Below are 18,354 nucleotides of genomic sequence, written 5' to 3' on the forward strand. Positions count from 1 at the left end.
TCTAGCCACTGCTTGACTGCCTTCAGAGAGGAAATGTTTCTTTATAGCCAGTCTGACACTCATGTTTCAATTTATGCCCAATCTCTCTTATCCTCCTACACCATGTATTTCTGTGAAAAACCTCACTCTGTCTTCTTCAAAATCTCATAGGTATGAGAAGGCTGGTGTTAGGTCCTTACAAAACCTTTTCTCCAGGTTGAACATGGTCAGCTCCCTCAGTCTCTCCTCCAAGGACATGTAGACACAACCACCATTGGCAGCCCTCTGCTGAACTTGCTCCAGTTTATTCATGTCTTGCTTTTATTGGGACAAAACTGCATGCATTATTCTAGAATTGGTCTAAGAAGTGCTAAGTAGAGGAAAGATAATATTTTCTTCTCAATCTACTGGCTGTGTTCCTGTTAGTACAGCCCAGGATGCTACTAGTCTTCTCACATTCAGCTTGCTGCATAACCAAGACCTCAAGGTCCTTTTCAGCTCCCCAGTCAGCCTGTACTGCTGTAAGAGGTTGCTTCTTTTCAGGTGCAGGACTTTGCATTTGTAACTTAAAAAGTAGCCCTTAAGAGTTGAACATGTGATGTTAGAGCTACAGAAATCTTCAGGACATTGATTTGAACTCCAGAACTCTTCTTCCTCTTCTATAAAATTTTTGTTGCATTACAACAAGGATTACTTGAATGCTGCTCTAGCACAGAACGTAATGCACTTTGTGAGCTGGTAGTGCCTTCACAGCAAGTCAGGTCCTAGATGACCTATGGGGTCATCAACAGAAGAACAACCCTGATTGAAGAAAGGGCTGAGTAGACCACCAATACACTGGGAAAGAGGAGAAAGTAGGTATATAGCACAGAATTTGAAGTTAGGAGTTTTCTGCCACTATTTGGATTAGACATTGAGCATGTATGTCTAGGCTATTTCAGTGCAGTGTAGTTTTAAAGGTCCAAACAAGACAACAGAGAGATGCAAGTAATGAGAAAGCACCCAAGAAAAAGTGCACTCAGGCTGACCAGTTGTTCTTAAATGCATAATACATGAGAAATGTAAATTCACCAGTCTCCTCTGTGTTCTAGTGGGCACAAAAAGCCTTCGATTAGAAGTTTTTTTACACTTGATTTACTATTGTAAAGTAAAAACCTTAAGCATAAAAGATGTTGCATTACAAGGGGAGAAAGTCCTCCTTATACTGTATCATGGTAAGAAAGAAACAATGAAGTAGAGAAGAACAAATCTGAGAAAAAGAAGTCTCTTTTTGACCAGGTACAGCCAGAGGTGAGAACACTGGGCATACTTTCACCTACAAACCTGTATAAGCGTAGCATGAAACATGATACGGAAGATACCGCCAGTGGAAAATCTCCAGTTTCAAATGGATGAGTGTGCTACTAGCAGTAAAAGCTCACAGGTCTCTTCTCACTCTAACACAGGGATGTGATTTCACCACAAATTTTTAGACTGGCTGCAACATAATATTTTATCTGTAGCTGAAAACTTTAATTATTAATAAATTTTCTCTGTAAAAATCTGCAAAAATGACACTGAAAACTAGGTCTTTTGTTTTGACAAAAACATTATGATTTAAAAAAAATACATAAAACACCTGCAATCATTTGATTCATAAATCATTTAACATACATTTGGAAATGCTCACCTTCCAAAGCACACTTCTGGGCATTCTTACTGACAGCTAACAGAGACAGCAGTGCATTTGTAGCAACTTCTTTCAGCACATCCTTTGAAGATTTTCTTTCACAGACCTACAAATAATGTAATTTCATTACTGAAATTAAAAAATTACCATATTAAAAGTAGTATTCATATCTATATGTTGTCATAGTCTAGATTTTCATTTTGATGATTCATCACTATATCCTTATCAGAGCTGTCCCTCTCTATATTCATGTTTATACTTTGTTTGAATTAAAGTGTTTCATTATTTTTTCCAATTAAAATGTTAAAAAAATAAAAGTAATTTTTTTGCTCCTAAGCCCACTCCTCCTACTCTTTTCTTAACATTCTACTTTCACAAAGCCTAAATTCCCAGCCCTGACATTCCACACCTTTCCTAATATTCAGGCTTGCTATTGCAGACAATTCACTGACATGCCTTTAGTGCAATCTCACTTGCCTTCAACACAAGATGAAGAAACATCAAACATCAGTGAAATTCTTCAGAATAAAAATATCGTTGACACAGAGGTTTTTTTTTTTTTAGATACTCTTCCAACCAGAGAAAAATGGCAGTTTGCCTTATTTTTGCGAGGCTTTTGTAAGCATCACCGTATTTCTAGTAACAAATACAATCTCTGTGCTTTCAAAGGAATATTTATTTGCAGTCATATAGCAAGATAGTTGAAAGACAAGGAGCTGTGTGTGTTTTATATATTATCCACTAGAGAATTTTGTCCATCTAGCAATTATCTCTAGAATACCATTCCAATACCGACATCCAATATGATGGAAAATGTCATTCCAATACTGACATCCAATACGATGGAAAACGGTATGCATTTTAATCAGAAGAATATAGTAAAATAAGAAGTGTTGCTGGATCATAGTTAAGGAAAACCATATTTTGAAGTCAGCCAAAAATACAGCGTCTTAGAAAAAAAAAAAAAAACCTTAATATTTCAGACAGAAATCTCATGAGTACTTAGACATAGGACCTCATAAATCCTATACTTCTACATACATCACATACGTTACCTTTTATTTCCTTCAGTCCTCTAGCTAGTCCTTAGCTAAGCAAATTTAGTCCTTAGCCAAACAAATTTTTCAAATTTTAATATACAATAAAATGTCAGTGTACACTCTAGTGTTATCATTTATTGAAGTGTTCAGTGTAACCAGGACTGAAAAGGTCAAGGGATGAAGACTAGTAAATGAATAACTTTAAAAAAACCCACCTGATTGATAAGGACAACTGGTATCAAATTAAAGCACCAACAGATGGACTGGGCTCTGCATTTATAGCTAACGAAAAAACTTTCTCATTTAGACTAAAACTGATTTTATTAGATCCCAAGTGGAATGTCAAAGCTATCAGCAACACAAGTGTTCTACATAAATTAACTATTTTTCTGTATGGAGAGGTGGTGGTTTCTTTTCAAATTAAAGGATTTAGATGTTTAGGTAAAAATATAAAAAGCTTAAAGTTTAAACTTGATGCTAATTTACACCAACGAGGAAAAAACAAAATGTTGAGTTCCTTCAATCTTTCATAACCTAAAATATATTTTGTGGTTTATCCACTGAAAGGTTTTTGCCCTTTTAAGTTGCTAGCTGTTTTTATTTTTTTAGTACTTAGGAATATTTTAGTAATAAACCCCATATTTCCCTTTAAATATTGTGTGGATGATTAGAACTGATTAAATAATTAAGGTAACCTGTCCTACACATGTATCTTCTTTAAAAGTTTTAGTTTCATCTATTTTCTAAATTTTATCTTAAAAAACAGCAAAAATCTATTCTTTCTTGAAGCATGCTCCTTTATGCTTTTTTTCCTTAATCTGCAGTCATGAATTCCAGTTTATAATAAAGAAAATTTATGTCAATCATAGGGAACACTTAATTAATTAATAATTAATTGTTGATTAACAACTAGTTGAATGGAAAAAAACTATGTAAATTTATAATGCCTTCTGCCAGCAGATTCCATAGTTTTAAACTACTAGTATTAAAGTATTAAATTGAGAATGAACACTTTTAATTCATTTTGAAATTATGATGTATAATAAATTTAAGATGTCCCATAAAGCCACAGCTGATCTATCTATGTTAGTCTGTGATCTCCCCTTCAACTAATTTACAGTAGGTGCAGACTTTCTAAAACATTGTAAATTTTATATCTAGGAAAAAAAAAAGGTAGAGCTTAAATTTGAGACTTTATGTACAGATTATGGTTTCCTTATTACTTTTACTTCTGATCATGAAAACACATATACAAGCATTGAAGTTTATGTACACAAAAGCACCAAAACCTTTCAAAGTCAGAATGTGCATTTACTAAATTGGTTATATACAATAATACATACTAATTTAGGACCTGGTCTGCTAACATTCACACCTGCAGACTGGATCTTAAACTAGCATTTGCCATTGCATATGACCTGTTCTGTAGGTTTCATGTAATAGGATGCTCAATGGAGATGACTGACTGAAAATTCTCTCTCACAGTCTTTTCGATGTTAGTCAATTATTTGCTTGAGAGCTTCTCTTGAAGAAAGATCATATTTAAATCTTTTGGGTTGTTTCTGTTTTGTTTCATTTTTTAATAGCTTACTTTACATCCTATGGGCTCCTCTTTCAACTGCTTCTCAATGACCACCGGGGGGTGGGAGGTAGCGGGGGGGCACAGAGAAGGGGAAGTAAATAAATATATGTATTTTGCTCTAAAAAAATCGGATCTCTTTCCTAATTCTGTTATCCTTTTTTGGGTATCACAGCAACTATATCTCTTTCATGTATTATAAAGCCCCAAACAGCATAGGTTATCTTTTGAGTTCTTTTATGAACAAAATGCAATGGCTATCTACAGCTCTGAACAGTTAAAGACCAAATTAAAAGCTGGTATATCTCTTATGATACTCAAACTATGCCATGGTGTCTGATGCACTTTCATAGGCCTGGCTGAAGTTAATTCGTCACTGCATAAACTTTTTCTGCTGTCACCATAAGAATCATCACGTTTTGGGGGCAAAGATTGGAAATCAGCTATGTATGCTTGTATAAAAACAGAGCAATGTGACTTACAACACATCTTTGACTTTCATGGAATTGCATTTTTTTCTGCCAAAACCAAGAATTTCAGCTTTAGGCCCATACATAAGCATTAAATAGAAAAACCTAACAGGATATTTAGGAAATTATGGGATTTCAGTGAAGTGCCCCTGTTTTGCTGTCAGAGTCTCTGAAAATCATGTCCACCCAGGAAATCTCTAGGCACAGAAATTGTCTGAAATTAGTTGACAAAGATAGGGAATTCTATGTTTAGTGGCCTATATAGTGAAGCCAAGAAAGATCCTCTTAGGAAGTTTCTCCTTCCTAAAAGACACCAGGTTCTCAGTGGACAGAATACTATGCCCCAATAAATGCTATAGAGCCACAGTGGTGTGACGCAGCAGCAAAGGATCACAGACATTAGCTAGATCAGGACAAGTCTTGGTAGGGGTGAGGTTATTCTGCAAGAATTCAGCAACTGTAGTAAGGAAAGGGATAATGTGATACTAAGACAGCATTATTTTTTGGTCACACCATCCAATATGCACCAATACATGTTGAAAAAATAATGGTTTACATAGCAAAATAGTAATAAATATGATTCTTATAAAGAAAGAATTACAAGATACTGACTCCAGAATGTCAGAAATCATAGGCTACATTATATGAAGTGTGCATCTTGCAAACACTATGCTTCTAATCATGGATCACTATTATTGTTAGTGACAAACCACACATAATTTAAAGGACAATGAGTATGTAGATAAAAAACAGTTTGTGGGGGAAAATAAATTAGACAAAAATTTCACATGTAACTTTTCTTATTAGTAAGTAATAGAAGATATTTTAACAGTCTGTAAATAAGCGAAGGATGTAAATCTAAAGAAAGTAAAAGAATCATTTAGGACAGTATATTAAAGTATAATTATGAATAATGCAATTACATTAAGGAAGCCAGAACATTCAGAATAAGTATCTAGAAAAAAAAAATCTTGTCGCCAATATATATTATGTTGGGCAAGTTCCTAAAAGAATTAGGGAAAATACACTACCTGACCAATTTAAAACTAGCTTGGAAAATACATTAACATATGCTCCTTAAATGCAACAACACTGATCTTACACTATCGGGGAATGAACTAGAAGGCTTAATGATTCACTTTGGTTCACAATTTTTACGCAGGCAGTTGTTAAGAACAACAACATTGTCATTTACAATGCGAAAACTATGTCTTGGACCTTAAAGATCTCACTATAAGTTTGGAAAAGCAAAAAAAAAAAAAAAGCGTTATCGGTACTTGGCCAAACATATTCTATCCACGTATCATCTCTATATTAGATTACATACCATGCTGTTGCAGCTAAATTGCCTTGCAAGGCACTTCCTAGAAGTTGCTACTTTGCAACTGTTCAAGCTTATTACATGAATTTCAAAAATTAGTCTAATAGATGTCTTAAAGATGTCTCAGTTCATAACTGGAAACAATTGATTTTTTTATTACGTAACTACATTACTTTTAAACAAAATACAAAAATGCAAAAATATAACCTGCAATCACATTAAATTTTAAATACCTGAATAATTAATGCAGTAAGTTGAGTTACTGATGCCTGGCATCCTTCAACATGATCCAGAAGAAAGCTAATAGTTGGATTCTGACATATATTCTGTTTATCTTGGAGCTGTCGTCTTCCTTCCTCATTCAAAAGGACGGAGAGGAATTGTAAACTAGCTATATATAAAGCAGGAAGTGTGGTTGACAGGTGAATACAATCACAAATGGTATCTGAAAGGTTAAACCGAAAAATAAATTTTTTATATTTCGTTCAGAATAAAGCTTAAGTGCTTTGGAACTCAGAAAGACTTCTCAAAAAAAGTGTGTGAGCCAAGAAACACATCTGTGCACTGCACAAGGAATTCTACAAATTCTATGCATTTGATAAGTCTTTAAAAATCTGAGAAGGATAAGTTTGAATTTTATAGGTTTGAATGAAATTGCTCTGTATTAATTTGACTATAAAACAACAAAAAAAAAAGCAATTTCCATTCACTAATTTGTCATTAGTTCAACAATTTTCTGAACTCTCCTCACTTTATTCAACAGCTTACGTTATAATACCAACAGTAGCCATCAGCTGCTGTATATGCAATTGGATTTGGATTCACTAGATCACTTAACGTGCACCTGGCTTAAATCACAAGCTTGAATGGACTATGCTCATAATTCAGTATTGAAACATATCAGAGAACTTTGGTGACCTAGACCCCTAACTAGGCAAATAACTAATGAAAGAATAATTTAAAAACAAACAAACAAAACCTTGTATAATAATATTGAATTCCTAGATCCCTTATCTCTCCTCAAAACTTTGCTTTCCTTTTTACATAAGATATTAAAAAAAACATATAAGGAAAAAAAATAAGTGCTAATGGATCATTTCCATCTCTACCCACAGGTGTCATTTGTTTAAGGTTTACCACTAAAATCACTAACGCACATAGGCAAACAAAACTTGTGAATTTATCTGGCAGTTCAAAAGTTAATCTGATGATAGAAGAAATAGCTATAAAAGTCCAGTTAAGGGAAAAAGTCAGTCAAGCTCTGGACACATTTGGCTTTCATTCTGGATACGCTATTGGTATCTTAACAGCATCTAAACAGGAATGCCCCTCATATTTAGTTGTTTATTCTATTAGTTGCTAGGTTAAAACCCATCCAGGAATAGTTATTACCAATTATCGCTGTACAATGATTTGCAAGGGCTGCTGTCACAGATGGAAATGCTATTTGGCTGCTCTTCCACAATAATGTAGCTAGAAGGTTGAAAAAGTCTACCCATGTTTCATGAAGTACAGATGTTAACTCGGTATCTGCAAAAATAATATAGAAAAAAAAAAATCAAACCATTTACACATGTGCACAAACCTGGATAGCTAAGCCTGACAACAACTGTCTGCTCAAATGAAGGTGGTACATAAATGAAGACAGCCTCTGTCTGGCTATACGGGAAACAAAGTACTTCCTTACCTAACCCATCTTTGGAGCGAATGGCGAGAATCATGAAGGTATTTCCCAAGAGAGGTTTCAACAGTTCATCCTGGATTACAAGCTGAGGGTCTACCAATAAACATGATTTCAGAAGTCGGGACACAGATGACAAGTACTGAAGTAGTAGTATTACCTGTTAAATATTTTTTAAAAGATATGAAATAAAGGCATATATTTGTGCCTTCCACATACTTTTTTTTTTTGAGATACTCACATTACCTCAACTGATTTGTAACATTTTGAATATACACCACTTAAAAGTAGTAATAGGATATAAATGAAAAATTGTTCTAATTTTTACTGTAGAAAATGAAACAGAATTTCTAGTCCGGAAACACACGTGTGAAATCAATTTTCTAGTGACAAAGAATGAAGTTCCTTGTAAGAAAGTCATAACTCTTAACATGTGTACAGCATCATATTCTCTGGAAGCTCACCAAGAAAAAAATAAAAATGGTCTTTAATACTGAACATCATAATATTCATGTGTACTTCCTGAAAAAGGAAGCTCAATTTGAAGCTTTAGAGAAAAAAAAAATATTTCCTGACATATCTATTTATTTATTCTCACAAGATCTCTGCAGAAACATTATTATTTATTTAATAACCTGGTTATCTTTCTTCAAAATAAATCTGAATGCAGAGCAGCAGAAGCTTTAAAATGGTGATGGGCCATTAATATATTACGTGGTATGTGTTATAGAGAGATAAATTTCATACAAAAAGTAGTTCCATTGGCAGTAACCCTATATGATTTGCATACACCAAAATTAGTTGAGAAACATGTAAGTGTCTGTGGGATTGGAGACAAAGCAGCCAGGTTTGTTGTGGAAAATAAATAAATATGAAATGTGTACCTGGCTCATGCTTCTATACCATACAAAAAAATACTATTACATGATTTCTGTGACTTCTAAACTCAATTTGTGAATTTAATACACAACTGGTTTTCAGTCTGATGATTCTAGATATACATCTAACAGAAATTACTTGTTCTGTGTTGAATATAACATGGTTTATTTTCTCTTAAACCCTGTCAAAAGCACGTAAATTCACATGTATGTAGGCTATAGCGATGTGTTTGGACTATGTTAATGAATATAGATTATGCAAACATAATTTCGTAATTTAAAAAGAAAATGCAAAGTAACAAATGCTTCTCTAACCTGAGCTTTTACATGTTCTATATGACATGGATGACCGAATGGAGCTTTCAATTCCAAGATACATCTCTCAACAAGATTAGCACTTACAAGACTAAAATAAAATAAAGTTGGTTAGAAAAACACTTAAATAATTAAACATTCCACTAACTTAACATTTCATAGAAGAGAACATTTTAAATAAACAGACTTCCTTATCATAGTGGGGTTTAGCAGTAAGTTTAGTGCAATGGCAACTACAGCAGCAGTTAAGTTGTGTCAAAAGTTAGGCTAACATAAATTCCAATGGTTGTTACTGCATGGCTAAAAACTGTTTGTTTATATTTGATTGCTTATTTTCTTTCCTGTAAAAGAATAAACAGATCTGTAATAATATAAACAGTATGCAAACAAGGGTGGTTTTTTTCATTAATTGCAGTATGAAAAGCAACTACAAAAGCTCTTGAAAAACTTAATAAAAAAAATGAACTAATTTTCATGCTTCACTTCAGGACCTCCAAACACTTTCTACAGATGAAAGAATTTGTTATGATGCAAATGGAAACATGGAATGCAATATGAAGACTATTTTGAAGTGGTTCCTTCTTTAAAAAATGAAACAAAACACTAGGGTCTATCATCCAATACTTTCCCAAATCTGGCAAGCATTATTTGTTCTTCTAGTGTGACAGCCCTTGGCTCATCCTCAAAATATTGCACACAATTCAAAGACAAAAATAAGAAAATTAACTGAAATGATCTGCATTTCTGAATACCTGACAATATCATATACTGCTCTACTAATAAAAAAAAATATGGAAGGATGACCCTTCCAAAAAGGATGACTAAATGGCCATCTATCAAAAACCTAAAGCATGACCAGATGAACACAGCTGTCCTGTAGAAGATAGATACCACAAACTGAATCACCAGTGACTACCTCTTTTGTGAAAAAAGAAATAATCCAAATTCTTTTTTTTTTTGTTGATTTTTTTAAAAAGGCATTTCTGAACACTTCAGAAGCAAGAAGCGATCAATATATTTAACAGTTTTGGTAAGAAACTGGTAGATCTCATTTCAAACTTTTCACCTTTATTGCTACACCTTGTTTATAGTTCAGCCATTATTTATCTCATACCTGTTGAGAGCTGTTAGCAAATGTGCTTGTTGAAGAGCAATTCCAGTATCTGTTGGTGTGACAACCAGCAGATTGTGCAGAAGGCTGCAAACAGCTGACAAAAGGGCAGGTGTGACTACAGCATGCTGTTTAAAGAGAGAGGCATAAGTGGGAGAATCATGCTGACTTGGAGATTCTGTTGTGGTTGTATCACTTTGACCTAGAATGTGTTCAATAAAAAAAAAAAAAAAAAAAAAGAAAAACACAACCACGAAAGATTAATTAAAGCAGTTACATAAAACAAATTGATTTTTATTTTTCATAAAATTTTCAAGTTCCCTCTACATTTAAGACTGTATATTCTGGAACAAGAAAAAAAAAAAACTCACCAAAAAACAAGAAATCAGATACAGGAAAAGCATTATTTAAAATAGTTCTGAAATAAAATGTTCCTTTTGCAAGACATTAATAATTATTAAAGATAAAAGGTAAATCTGGAAAGATATACATTTTGACTCCTTTCCTTAACAGAAAAATATATTATATTTGTACATAGCACTCTACATCTATTTTTTTTTTTTTACATTATATAAATTTTTATCTTTCTACATATAAAGAGAATTACATATACATCTCTGTGTATTTGTGCATTCATGTATGCATATGACAGCTTTACCAAAATTCATTGTTCTGAAAGGGTGACTGGATGCCAGGAACAGAAACTAATTCTTGAGTTATATTTCAAGCAGTATCAAGCATTCTTACTGATTTCTATCAAATGTATTTCACCATTTATTTTTTTTTTTTTTTAAAGGAAACGTTTCACATTTGTCGTCTAAAACAACCACTAGGAGCATCAATGATGACAGTTCCAGCAACAAGCAAGCTTTATATGTATGTACAAATACTGGAACATGGGCAGGCCAATACGTTGTATTCATCATTACGTACACAAACTCAAAGTTTGGCTTACCTTGTGCCATAAGTCGATCAACTACAGTTTCAGGAGTAAAACCAGTTGAATTTGTTGGGACTGTTGTCTGAAGCTCAGTAACAGTCCCCGGTGATGGTGACGCAGACAAAACCTAGAAAGACATTAAAAGGAAACTAACTGATTCCAGCTTTTATAGAGCAGACTTCTATTTATATTTTGCTTGGGGGAACAGGGGGAAAACAACCCACCAAAACCAAAAAATTTGATTAAATTTTGTTCACTGTATGTGTGTATATATACCTATAATTTTAAACGTTCAATAATTTAAACTACTGAAAGATGTGCAATGTGAACAGTCCAAAACATTTCGCTTAAAAACTGATCAATGCCCATGTTACTGGAAATTCCTCCTCTTCAACCCTCTCTTTCATCCATATAATGGATTCAGTCTATGTTTGGACAAAGATAAAGGCATTAGTGAAGCATTTAAACTCAAATTTTTCATGGACTATCTGCTCTACTGAGAACATCAACACTCTTTGATTTGTACCAGGACATGTTCAGATAAAAATATCACAAGTGCATTAGTCATCAGCCAAAGTTGACATTCCAGAGCCTTTCCAATTCTGGGTACTTCACTTAACCTTAGTCCTGTGATCCTTGTATGTATTCATTTCATAGTTAAGATATGAGATTTTTACATGTCAGTAGATAATCTTACTGTCATACCATAATGCTCCTCCTACCAATTCTTCATTATCTATCATATTATTAATTTTGCACACTTTCAAAAGTTCTTAATGCTCTAGCCTCTCTGTTTGAAACCACATGCTTGAGATCAGAAGACCTAGAGTCTCCAGGTTAATAATATGCTTTTGTGACACAACAAGACCTGTGATCTGTTTCAGAGTATGGGATAAGTATCTCCCATGTCAGGTCACTTTCACTCCTTTTTTTTGTTTTCTAGCAGGACATTTCACATCAGATACACAGTATAGTAACAGTGACACTCCTGAAGAAAATGTAATGAATAGAGAATGTTGGGGAATCCAATGAAATCCCAACAGTCTCAGTTTGAAGAAGGATGTTATTGGACTTTTCTTCACAGTGAGCTTCCTAAGGAAGAGTGAAATATTAAAAAGAAAACCTTTGAAAAGTTTTATTAGAACATAAAAAAAATATTTTTTTTTTACCTAAGGAGAAGTCAAACATTACTTATTAAACAAAAATGGTGGATCAAAGGAAAACCTAGATTATTCCCTTCTTAGCTATTGTATCCTTGCCCTTAGGTCACTGCTTTCCAGGTTTGGCTTTGATTTACGTAGTAGCATTTTGAGCTACAGGAACTCTCTACTTAGTATTTTCTCATCTCTTAAAAGGTTTAACCCCACCTCCCACCACTTCCAAATATTGTTAGGCTTCTATCAGCACATCTTTACACGACACCACAGTCCCTGCATGAACTAAAGGTTGCCACCTCCATGCTGTAACTCCCTTCTCCCCCTATTTTCCTCTGGTCTCCCACTACTGTCCATCCTACAGTCCTGAATCTTTCTCAAGAATGCTAAGTTGTTCCTCCAAAAAGCCAGAAAGTTACTGTAACACAGAAAATAAGCTACAGTAAGATTTGGGGTACGTGTCTGAAACCCAGGATTCACATGTAGATTCGGTCACATAAACACTAGGATGTGTTTGGCTAAATAATTTTGTTAGCAATTCAAATGGTGTTTAGATTATACAAGGAAAAACCATATTTGCCAATTGAAATAAATTATTTAGTTTCATGCTTGCTGATTGAAATAGTAAAATTTATTATTTATATTAAATCAATCCATCTTGACACATGGTAAATTCTGTATTTATTCAGCACTATACTTCAATTCCATGCATTCTAATAAGTGATAAAAAAACGTAACTCTTTCTTAAAAAGTACAAACCCAAAATGCAACTTCTAACACTCCATATGGTTCTTCCGCACCAAGTAAAGCCCTAAAAGGAATTATCACTATGCTGTCATCTTAAAGATATTGTTATGAATTATATAAGTTTTCACATATTAGTAACTAGTATTACCTACATTGCATAACAATTCTTTCTCTATCTTCTACAACTGTCTAAACACTTTGGGCAAAGAAAGAAAAACAAGTTCTTAGATATGTTAAATAAATAAATAAAAGCTTTATCTGGTTAGAAGAGTATCAGCTTCCTGCACTGATGGAACATTTATTGGTAATTGCTTCACAGTAGGATATGGGTTAAAACCAGAAATTTTCTGCTATGTTAAGAGAAAACATACAGTAAACACAATGAAGTTGTTTCCACAATGTTCTGTCTTCCAGGAAAGAGAAGATATTACCACTTTTATAAATCACCTTTGGTAAGGATGAACTGGGAGTCAGGGACACTGTATCTAGTAAAGGATATTTACTATTGCCACCATATTCTTTCTGGGAGCAATGATGCATTCTGTTGCTTAACAGTGAAACAACAGACTTTGAAAGGGGGTTTAATTGGGGAAAAGAAAGGATTCTGGTGGCAGGGGGGAGATGACAACTGCAGATTAGGACTAATACAAAAGAATACAAAAATTGTCTTGAGTGGAACCACAGGAGAAATTTGAGGGTTTTGCCGTTTATCTACTAGATATGAATAAAAGGTCTTTTCTTAACCTCTAGTATAAAAATCCCTCTGGCATTGCTTTAATAGGCTTGCAGTGATTAATTCTATTCAGTTCTCTTTTCAAAGGTTTAAATCACTTAACTGTATAGCACTCTGGTAACCATGGTTCCAGAAAATAAAGCACACATTTTTATAAAATAGCAAGAAGATTTCACAGGAAAGAATGTCCATGACTTAAAGCTATCTGGGAAATGCCTGTAAATCTTTAACCTGTACCATTTTTAGCTCAAGTTTTTAAGTAACTGCTGATTTTGTTAAGCAGTCCTGGGCACAGAACAGCCCTAGTGTATTTCTACAGTGTGAAGCAAGTTGGTATCTCAATGTTGATTGGTGTTCTCAATCATACATACTACATACAAAACAAGCATGGTGATTAAAATAAGAATAAGGATTTGTCCTCTGTAACGATAACCTGAACTAATGTTTAAACTATAAATTCTATAGAAGACAGATTTTTAATCTTCTCAGAACTGGACTTTTCACAGTTTCCACGTTCCAGTTTACAGAAAAATAAAGGTAAATTTGACAAAAATCTGTAATCCACTGAGATCCTAAAGACAGTAAATACACTGCATAGGAGCTAACAGAGTACAGACAATCCAGCTCTGCTGCTGTCTTTTACATGACCTTGGTCACTGATCTCATCCCCACGTTGTTGTTATTTACTTCAGAAAATGGGCAAAATTGTACTTACGGTCTCTGCAAGACCTCTGACAGACTATTTTATAGACTAAAGTAAAGCCAGAAAGATTTCTGTTACTAATGTACTTCCTTCTTCATTTTCTCAATTTAACTTTCTGCAAATTTGGGGAAAAATTTGAGATGGGGGGGAAAAAGATGAAGCCAAAAAATAATTTAGATACTGTTATCACTTAAGGCCATATGAACCCTTTGTGAAATCAGCCTTCAATAGCAGATAGCTCAGGTAAAGCAGTGATTACATGAAATCTGAAAACAGAGAAAATTAATTTCTCTTTTTGTCATAACAGTTTTCAAATATTAAAAAAAAGAAAACACACACAAAACAGCAGAACTTTTTTCTTCACAGAAAATAAATTCACAGAATTCAGTAAAAGGACATCACATTTGCTTCTGAAAAGATATTCAGGACATGGCTTACTGAAGAAAAAAGCAGTTTCAGCTTCCTAGACTGACATTCATTAAATGAATGGATACGGACATATTTAAAACACCTTTTTAAAAAAAAAATAAAAAAGATTATTAAAGTATCAGAGAATAGCTTCTGACAGAAACAATTCTACTCGGTTTGATAGCTAGTAACCCAATTATTTGTGGCTGTTATCAAACCTGTACCATACACACAAAAAAATCTTCCCTTTAATGAGACTTGCAGACTCCCTTTCATCTGTGATGGGGAAAGCATGCCATCTAGTGGGCTTGGAATAACTACATATTCCTGGTAACAGAGACAGATTATACAAACTTTTAGTAATGTCTTCATAAATGTATTTCTTTTACTCATACATCAAAATGGAAAGCTTTGGGACAAATTGCATAAACTTTGAAGTTATATAGGAATAAATCGCAAATGTGTGATTTAAGGACAAGTTTGAGTTTTCAAAAGCATTTCTAAACTTCACTAGATAAACACTTGTCATCAACTGCTCTCTGAAATGCACTTTATATTTAGCCTCAGTTCCCTTCCTCTATCTTTTTTCTTCTAATTACTACTGGCATTGGAACACCAAACCTCTTCATCTTGACTTCCAGCTTGGACACTTACCATCTGACATGTCAGCACCCCTATTTTTTTTAAAGGTAACAAATTTAGTTAATAAAAACAAGAGTTTACAACTGCTAAAAAGGTCCATGAAGAACAAATGTAAATTAAATTAGCTTCTATAAATTACAAAGTTTTTGTGTGAATTCTTCATATGTATCAGGGGAAGAAGAAAAACAAAACAAAAAGAAGTGAATAAAACTCTCACATTAGCTGTAACACCATAATCTTAGCAAATACGAAGTTTACAACATCTGGAAGACTGATACAAATGAGTATCTTGGTATTACACTGTGCTTTCTACTTTAGTTGTCTGTTTCGTAAATGGAACTGTAGAGTTATGCCTTTGTGTTAAATTATGATGCTACTTCATACATATAAATAAAAATACATTAATGTGATCAAGTAGATTCCAAATTATTTTTTTCCTTTTTTCTTTTCTTTAAGCTCCTGAAGCGGAAGCAATTTCATGTAACCAACTCTTAAATTCTTTGTGAGAACTCAAGAACAATTAAGTGATCCAGTTCTGTAGCTGTGTAGTGTAAATATAGGTTCACTTTGAAAGGACAGTTTGGATAAAAGCAGAAGTGACAACTACAGATGGAGACACATTTTGTCAATAAAGCTAATTACAGAGTAATATCTAAAAAATAAGTCTAGTTGTGAGAAGCTACAGAATTCAGCACTGCCTTATGCATTTAGCTAGTCAACATAAGCAATTTATTTTTGCTTGGGTAAATAACCATAAAGGTTTTCTTCAGCATATTAAAACTGCTTGACAATAAATTTCAATTTAGTTTCAGCTTTTTATTTCTCAGTTTAATTTCAGTTTTGTTTTTTGTTTTGTTGCGATTTTTTTAGCATTTGTAAGAGTGCTAATTTTCTTCAAAACATTTCATGAACAACTTTATGTTTAAAATAGATTACACTGCAAGTTACCATAGTTTCAGATGTTGACTGAGAATGTGAAGATGGGCTTTGACTGGATGGAGCCTTCCAAAGATTCAGAGAATCATCAAAATCTGTAGGAAAAAAGGCAACAATCAAAATCAAACAAAAGGAAGTTTTCTTTTTTATTACTACAAGACCAGCAGAGAGCATAACAAGCTTTTCAAAGGATTGTTTCAGTGAAACAGAAGAGTAGCCAACCAGTTACCCTTCTGAAGGTCTCAGAATATGTTTTCACACATTGTATGTATAAATTCTTACCCAGAAAATCCTGCAAATAAACATAAATTAAATAAAATGTAATTTTCAGCTCAATATAAAATAGTCTGGAAAAAGCTACACTTAGCTCCAACTGCAGTTGCACAGCCTTTAGTCATTTGAAAATAGGTCAGACTTAGTTTTATTTGAAATGTAATAGTACAAAAGTATTGAAGATACTGGGATCTCAGCACAAACATAACGAACAGATGTCCTCATCTTAAAAACTTCTAATTCGCATTTTCAGGGAAGCAGTTTCAAGACAACCCATATTCATAATTATAATGAAAGCAGAATTACTTTGTAAGTCTGTTTCAGAATCAAAAGTGGTAAAATTTTTATAGTGCAAACCTGTCAATTACAGGTTTTGAAGCTTTCATATATTTAGAAAAGAAAACATCAAAGAATAAAACACTAGGTTACACAGATTCTGAGCGCAAACCCCATAAAAGTAGAAGTCCTTAAACCAAAGCAAGATCTTCTATTAAGAGATGACAAGAGACCTAGCAAAAAGCAGAAACAGGTCATTATAGATAAACAACACAATTCTGAACATATGAATGAAGGACTTAAAAGTCTGGACGAGCTCTATAATTTTAGAGATAGAAGAAATATTGTCTTGTCCTCCCTTTTTTAAATAAACAAAAATTCTTCTTCTTGTTCTTGAAATAGCATAGATGATTCTTCCCCCTTATTTCAAAGCTCTTGGAAAACCATTTTTTTGGCTTTGCTTTTCAATGACCCAACACAACATATGTGAACTACTTACTAACAAGTTCTACAATCCTGGAGTCTGAGTTGTTCTTAGCTATAATATTGCATCAGCTAACAGAACTATCAAGAGACACAAAGAAGAGGACCATGAGAAGAGTGAAATGTGTTGGATTGAAAAAAAAAAAATAGTTATAGATACATAAAGCAGCCATAGACAAAATTGAGGACTTTTATGGCTGAGATTTTGTATCCTGCTGAGGTACTTCTCTGATAACCCAATGAGTTAACCAAGAATTTTTCTTTTCCTTGGGTCTGTCAAAGTTGTAAGTTGGTAGGGGAAATAACACTCCTCTTCTGTTCACATTTCTGTAACACAAGTTTAACAGAACCAGGCCTACAAGAACTGTTTAGATCTGTAGCCTTAGAAGATGGAAATACAGAAATTTAGGCACAAGAAAAAAAAAAACCAAAGAGAAATAACTTAGTTTTCCCTCCCTTGAACAGTTTTTACTAATTGAACTCTCTGAAGAATTTAATAGCTTTTTAAACTTAAGATCACAATGCATATTTGGACAAGAACATGAGTTCCCACATGGCATCACAGTAAGACTTAGAAATATTGTTCAGAAAACAATTAGCCAATATAAAAGCTAGATCTAAGATGCTCCAAGTGTATAAAGGTTAAAAAAAAAAAAATCAATCTAGTCTGAGTATTAAGTTTGATAAGTCTATGAATTAAATTATATCTGAATGTCTTAGAATGCAGCTAACCTCACCATATTAGAGTTGACCCCTACTCTTGTACCTTAAGTCGAACATATCAAGAAACAGAAGTAGGAGTCTTAGAAACAGCCCATAAATTTCTTTTTCCTAAACTTTCATTGTACTGGTCTGTCATAAACTGACAACTGTAAAAAGTATTTTAGCCCAATATTATGGAAGAAAATGTACTGCAGAACCAATTGCATCTTTTCATTTGTAAATTTTTAAGATCTAAATAACAGCTCAGAGCTTCTTCTGAGATGTTAAACTAGTGACTTATCTACTTCTTAAAT

General features: G+C 33.5%; 1 protein-coding gene across 1 annotated transcript in view; it reads right to left on the bottom strand.

Moving 5' to 3' along the window:
* RTTN (rotatin) overlaps nucleotides 1-18,354 on the bottom strand; it is an 89,140-nt gene that overhangs the window by 16,383 nt on the left and 54,403 nt on the right. The window contains exons 34-41 of the mRNA XM_033010691.2: nucleotides 16,319-16,401; nucleotides 10,999-11,110; nucleotides 10,047-10,245; nucleotides 8,933-9,023; nucleotides 7,746-7,899; nucleotides 7,451-7,588; nucleotides 6,292-6,503; nucleotides 1,649-1,754 (exon numbers count right to left, since the gene is read on the bottom strand). Of these exons, the coding sequence (XP_032866582.2) occupies nucleotides 1,649-1,754; nucleotides 6,292-6,503; nucleotides 7,451-7,588; nucleotides 7,746-7,899; nucleotides 8,933-9,023; nucleotides 10,047-10,245; nucleotides 10,999-11,110; nucleotides 16,319-16,401 (1,095 nt within the window). The remainder of the gene's footprint in view (nucleotides 1-1,648; nucleotides 1,755-6,291; nucleotides 6,504-7,450; nucleotides 7,589-7,745; nucleotides 7,900-8,932; nucleotides 9,024-10,046; nucleotides 10,246-10,998; nucleotides 11,111-16,318; nucleotides 16,402-18,354) is intronic.

The sequence above is a fragment of the Tyto alba genome, unplaced genomic scaffold, assembly GCF_018691265.1.
Source record: "Tyto alba isolate M040663 unplaced genomic scaffold, T.alba_DEE_v4.0 Super-Scaffold_27, whole genome shotgun sequence".
In the NCBI taxonomy this organism is placed as follows: domain Eukaryota; kingdom Metazoa; phylum Chordata; class Aves; order Strigiformes; family Tytonidae; genus Tyto; species Tyto alba.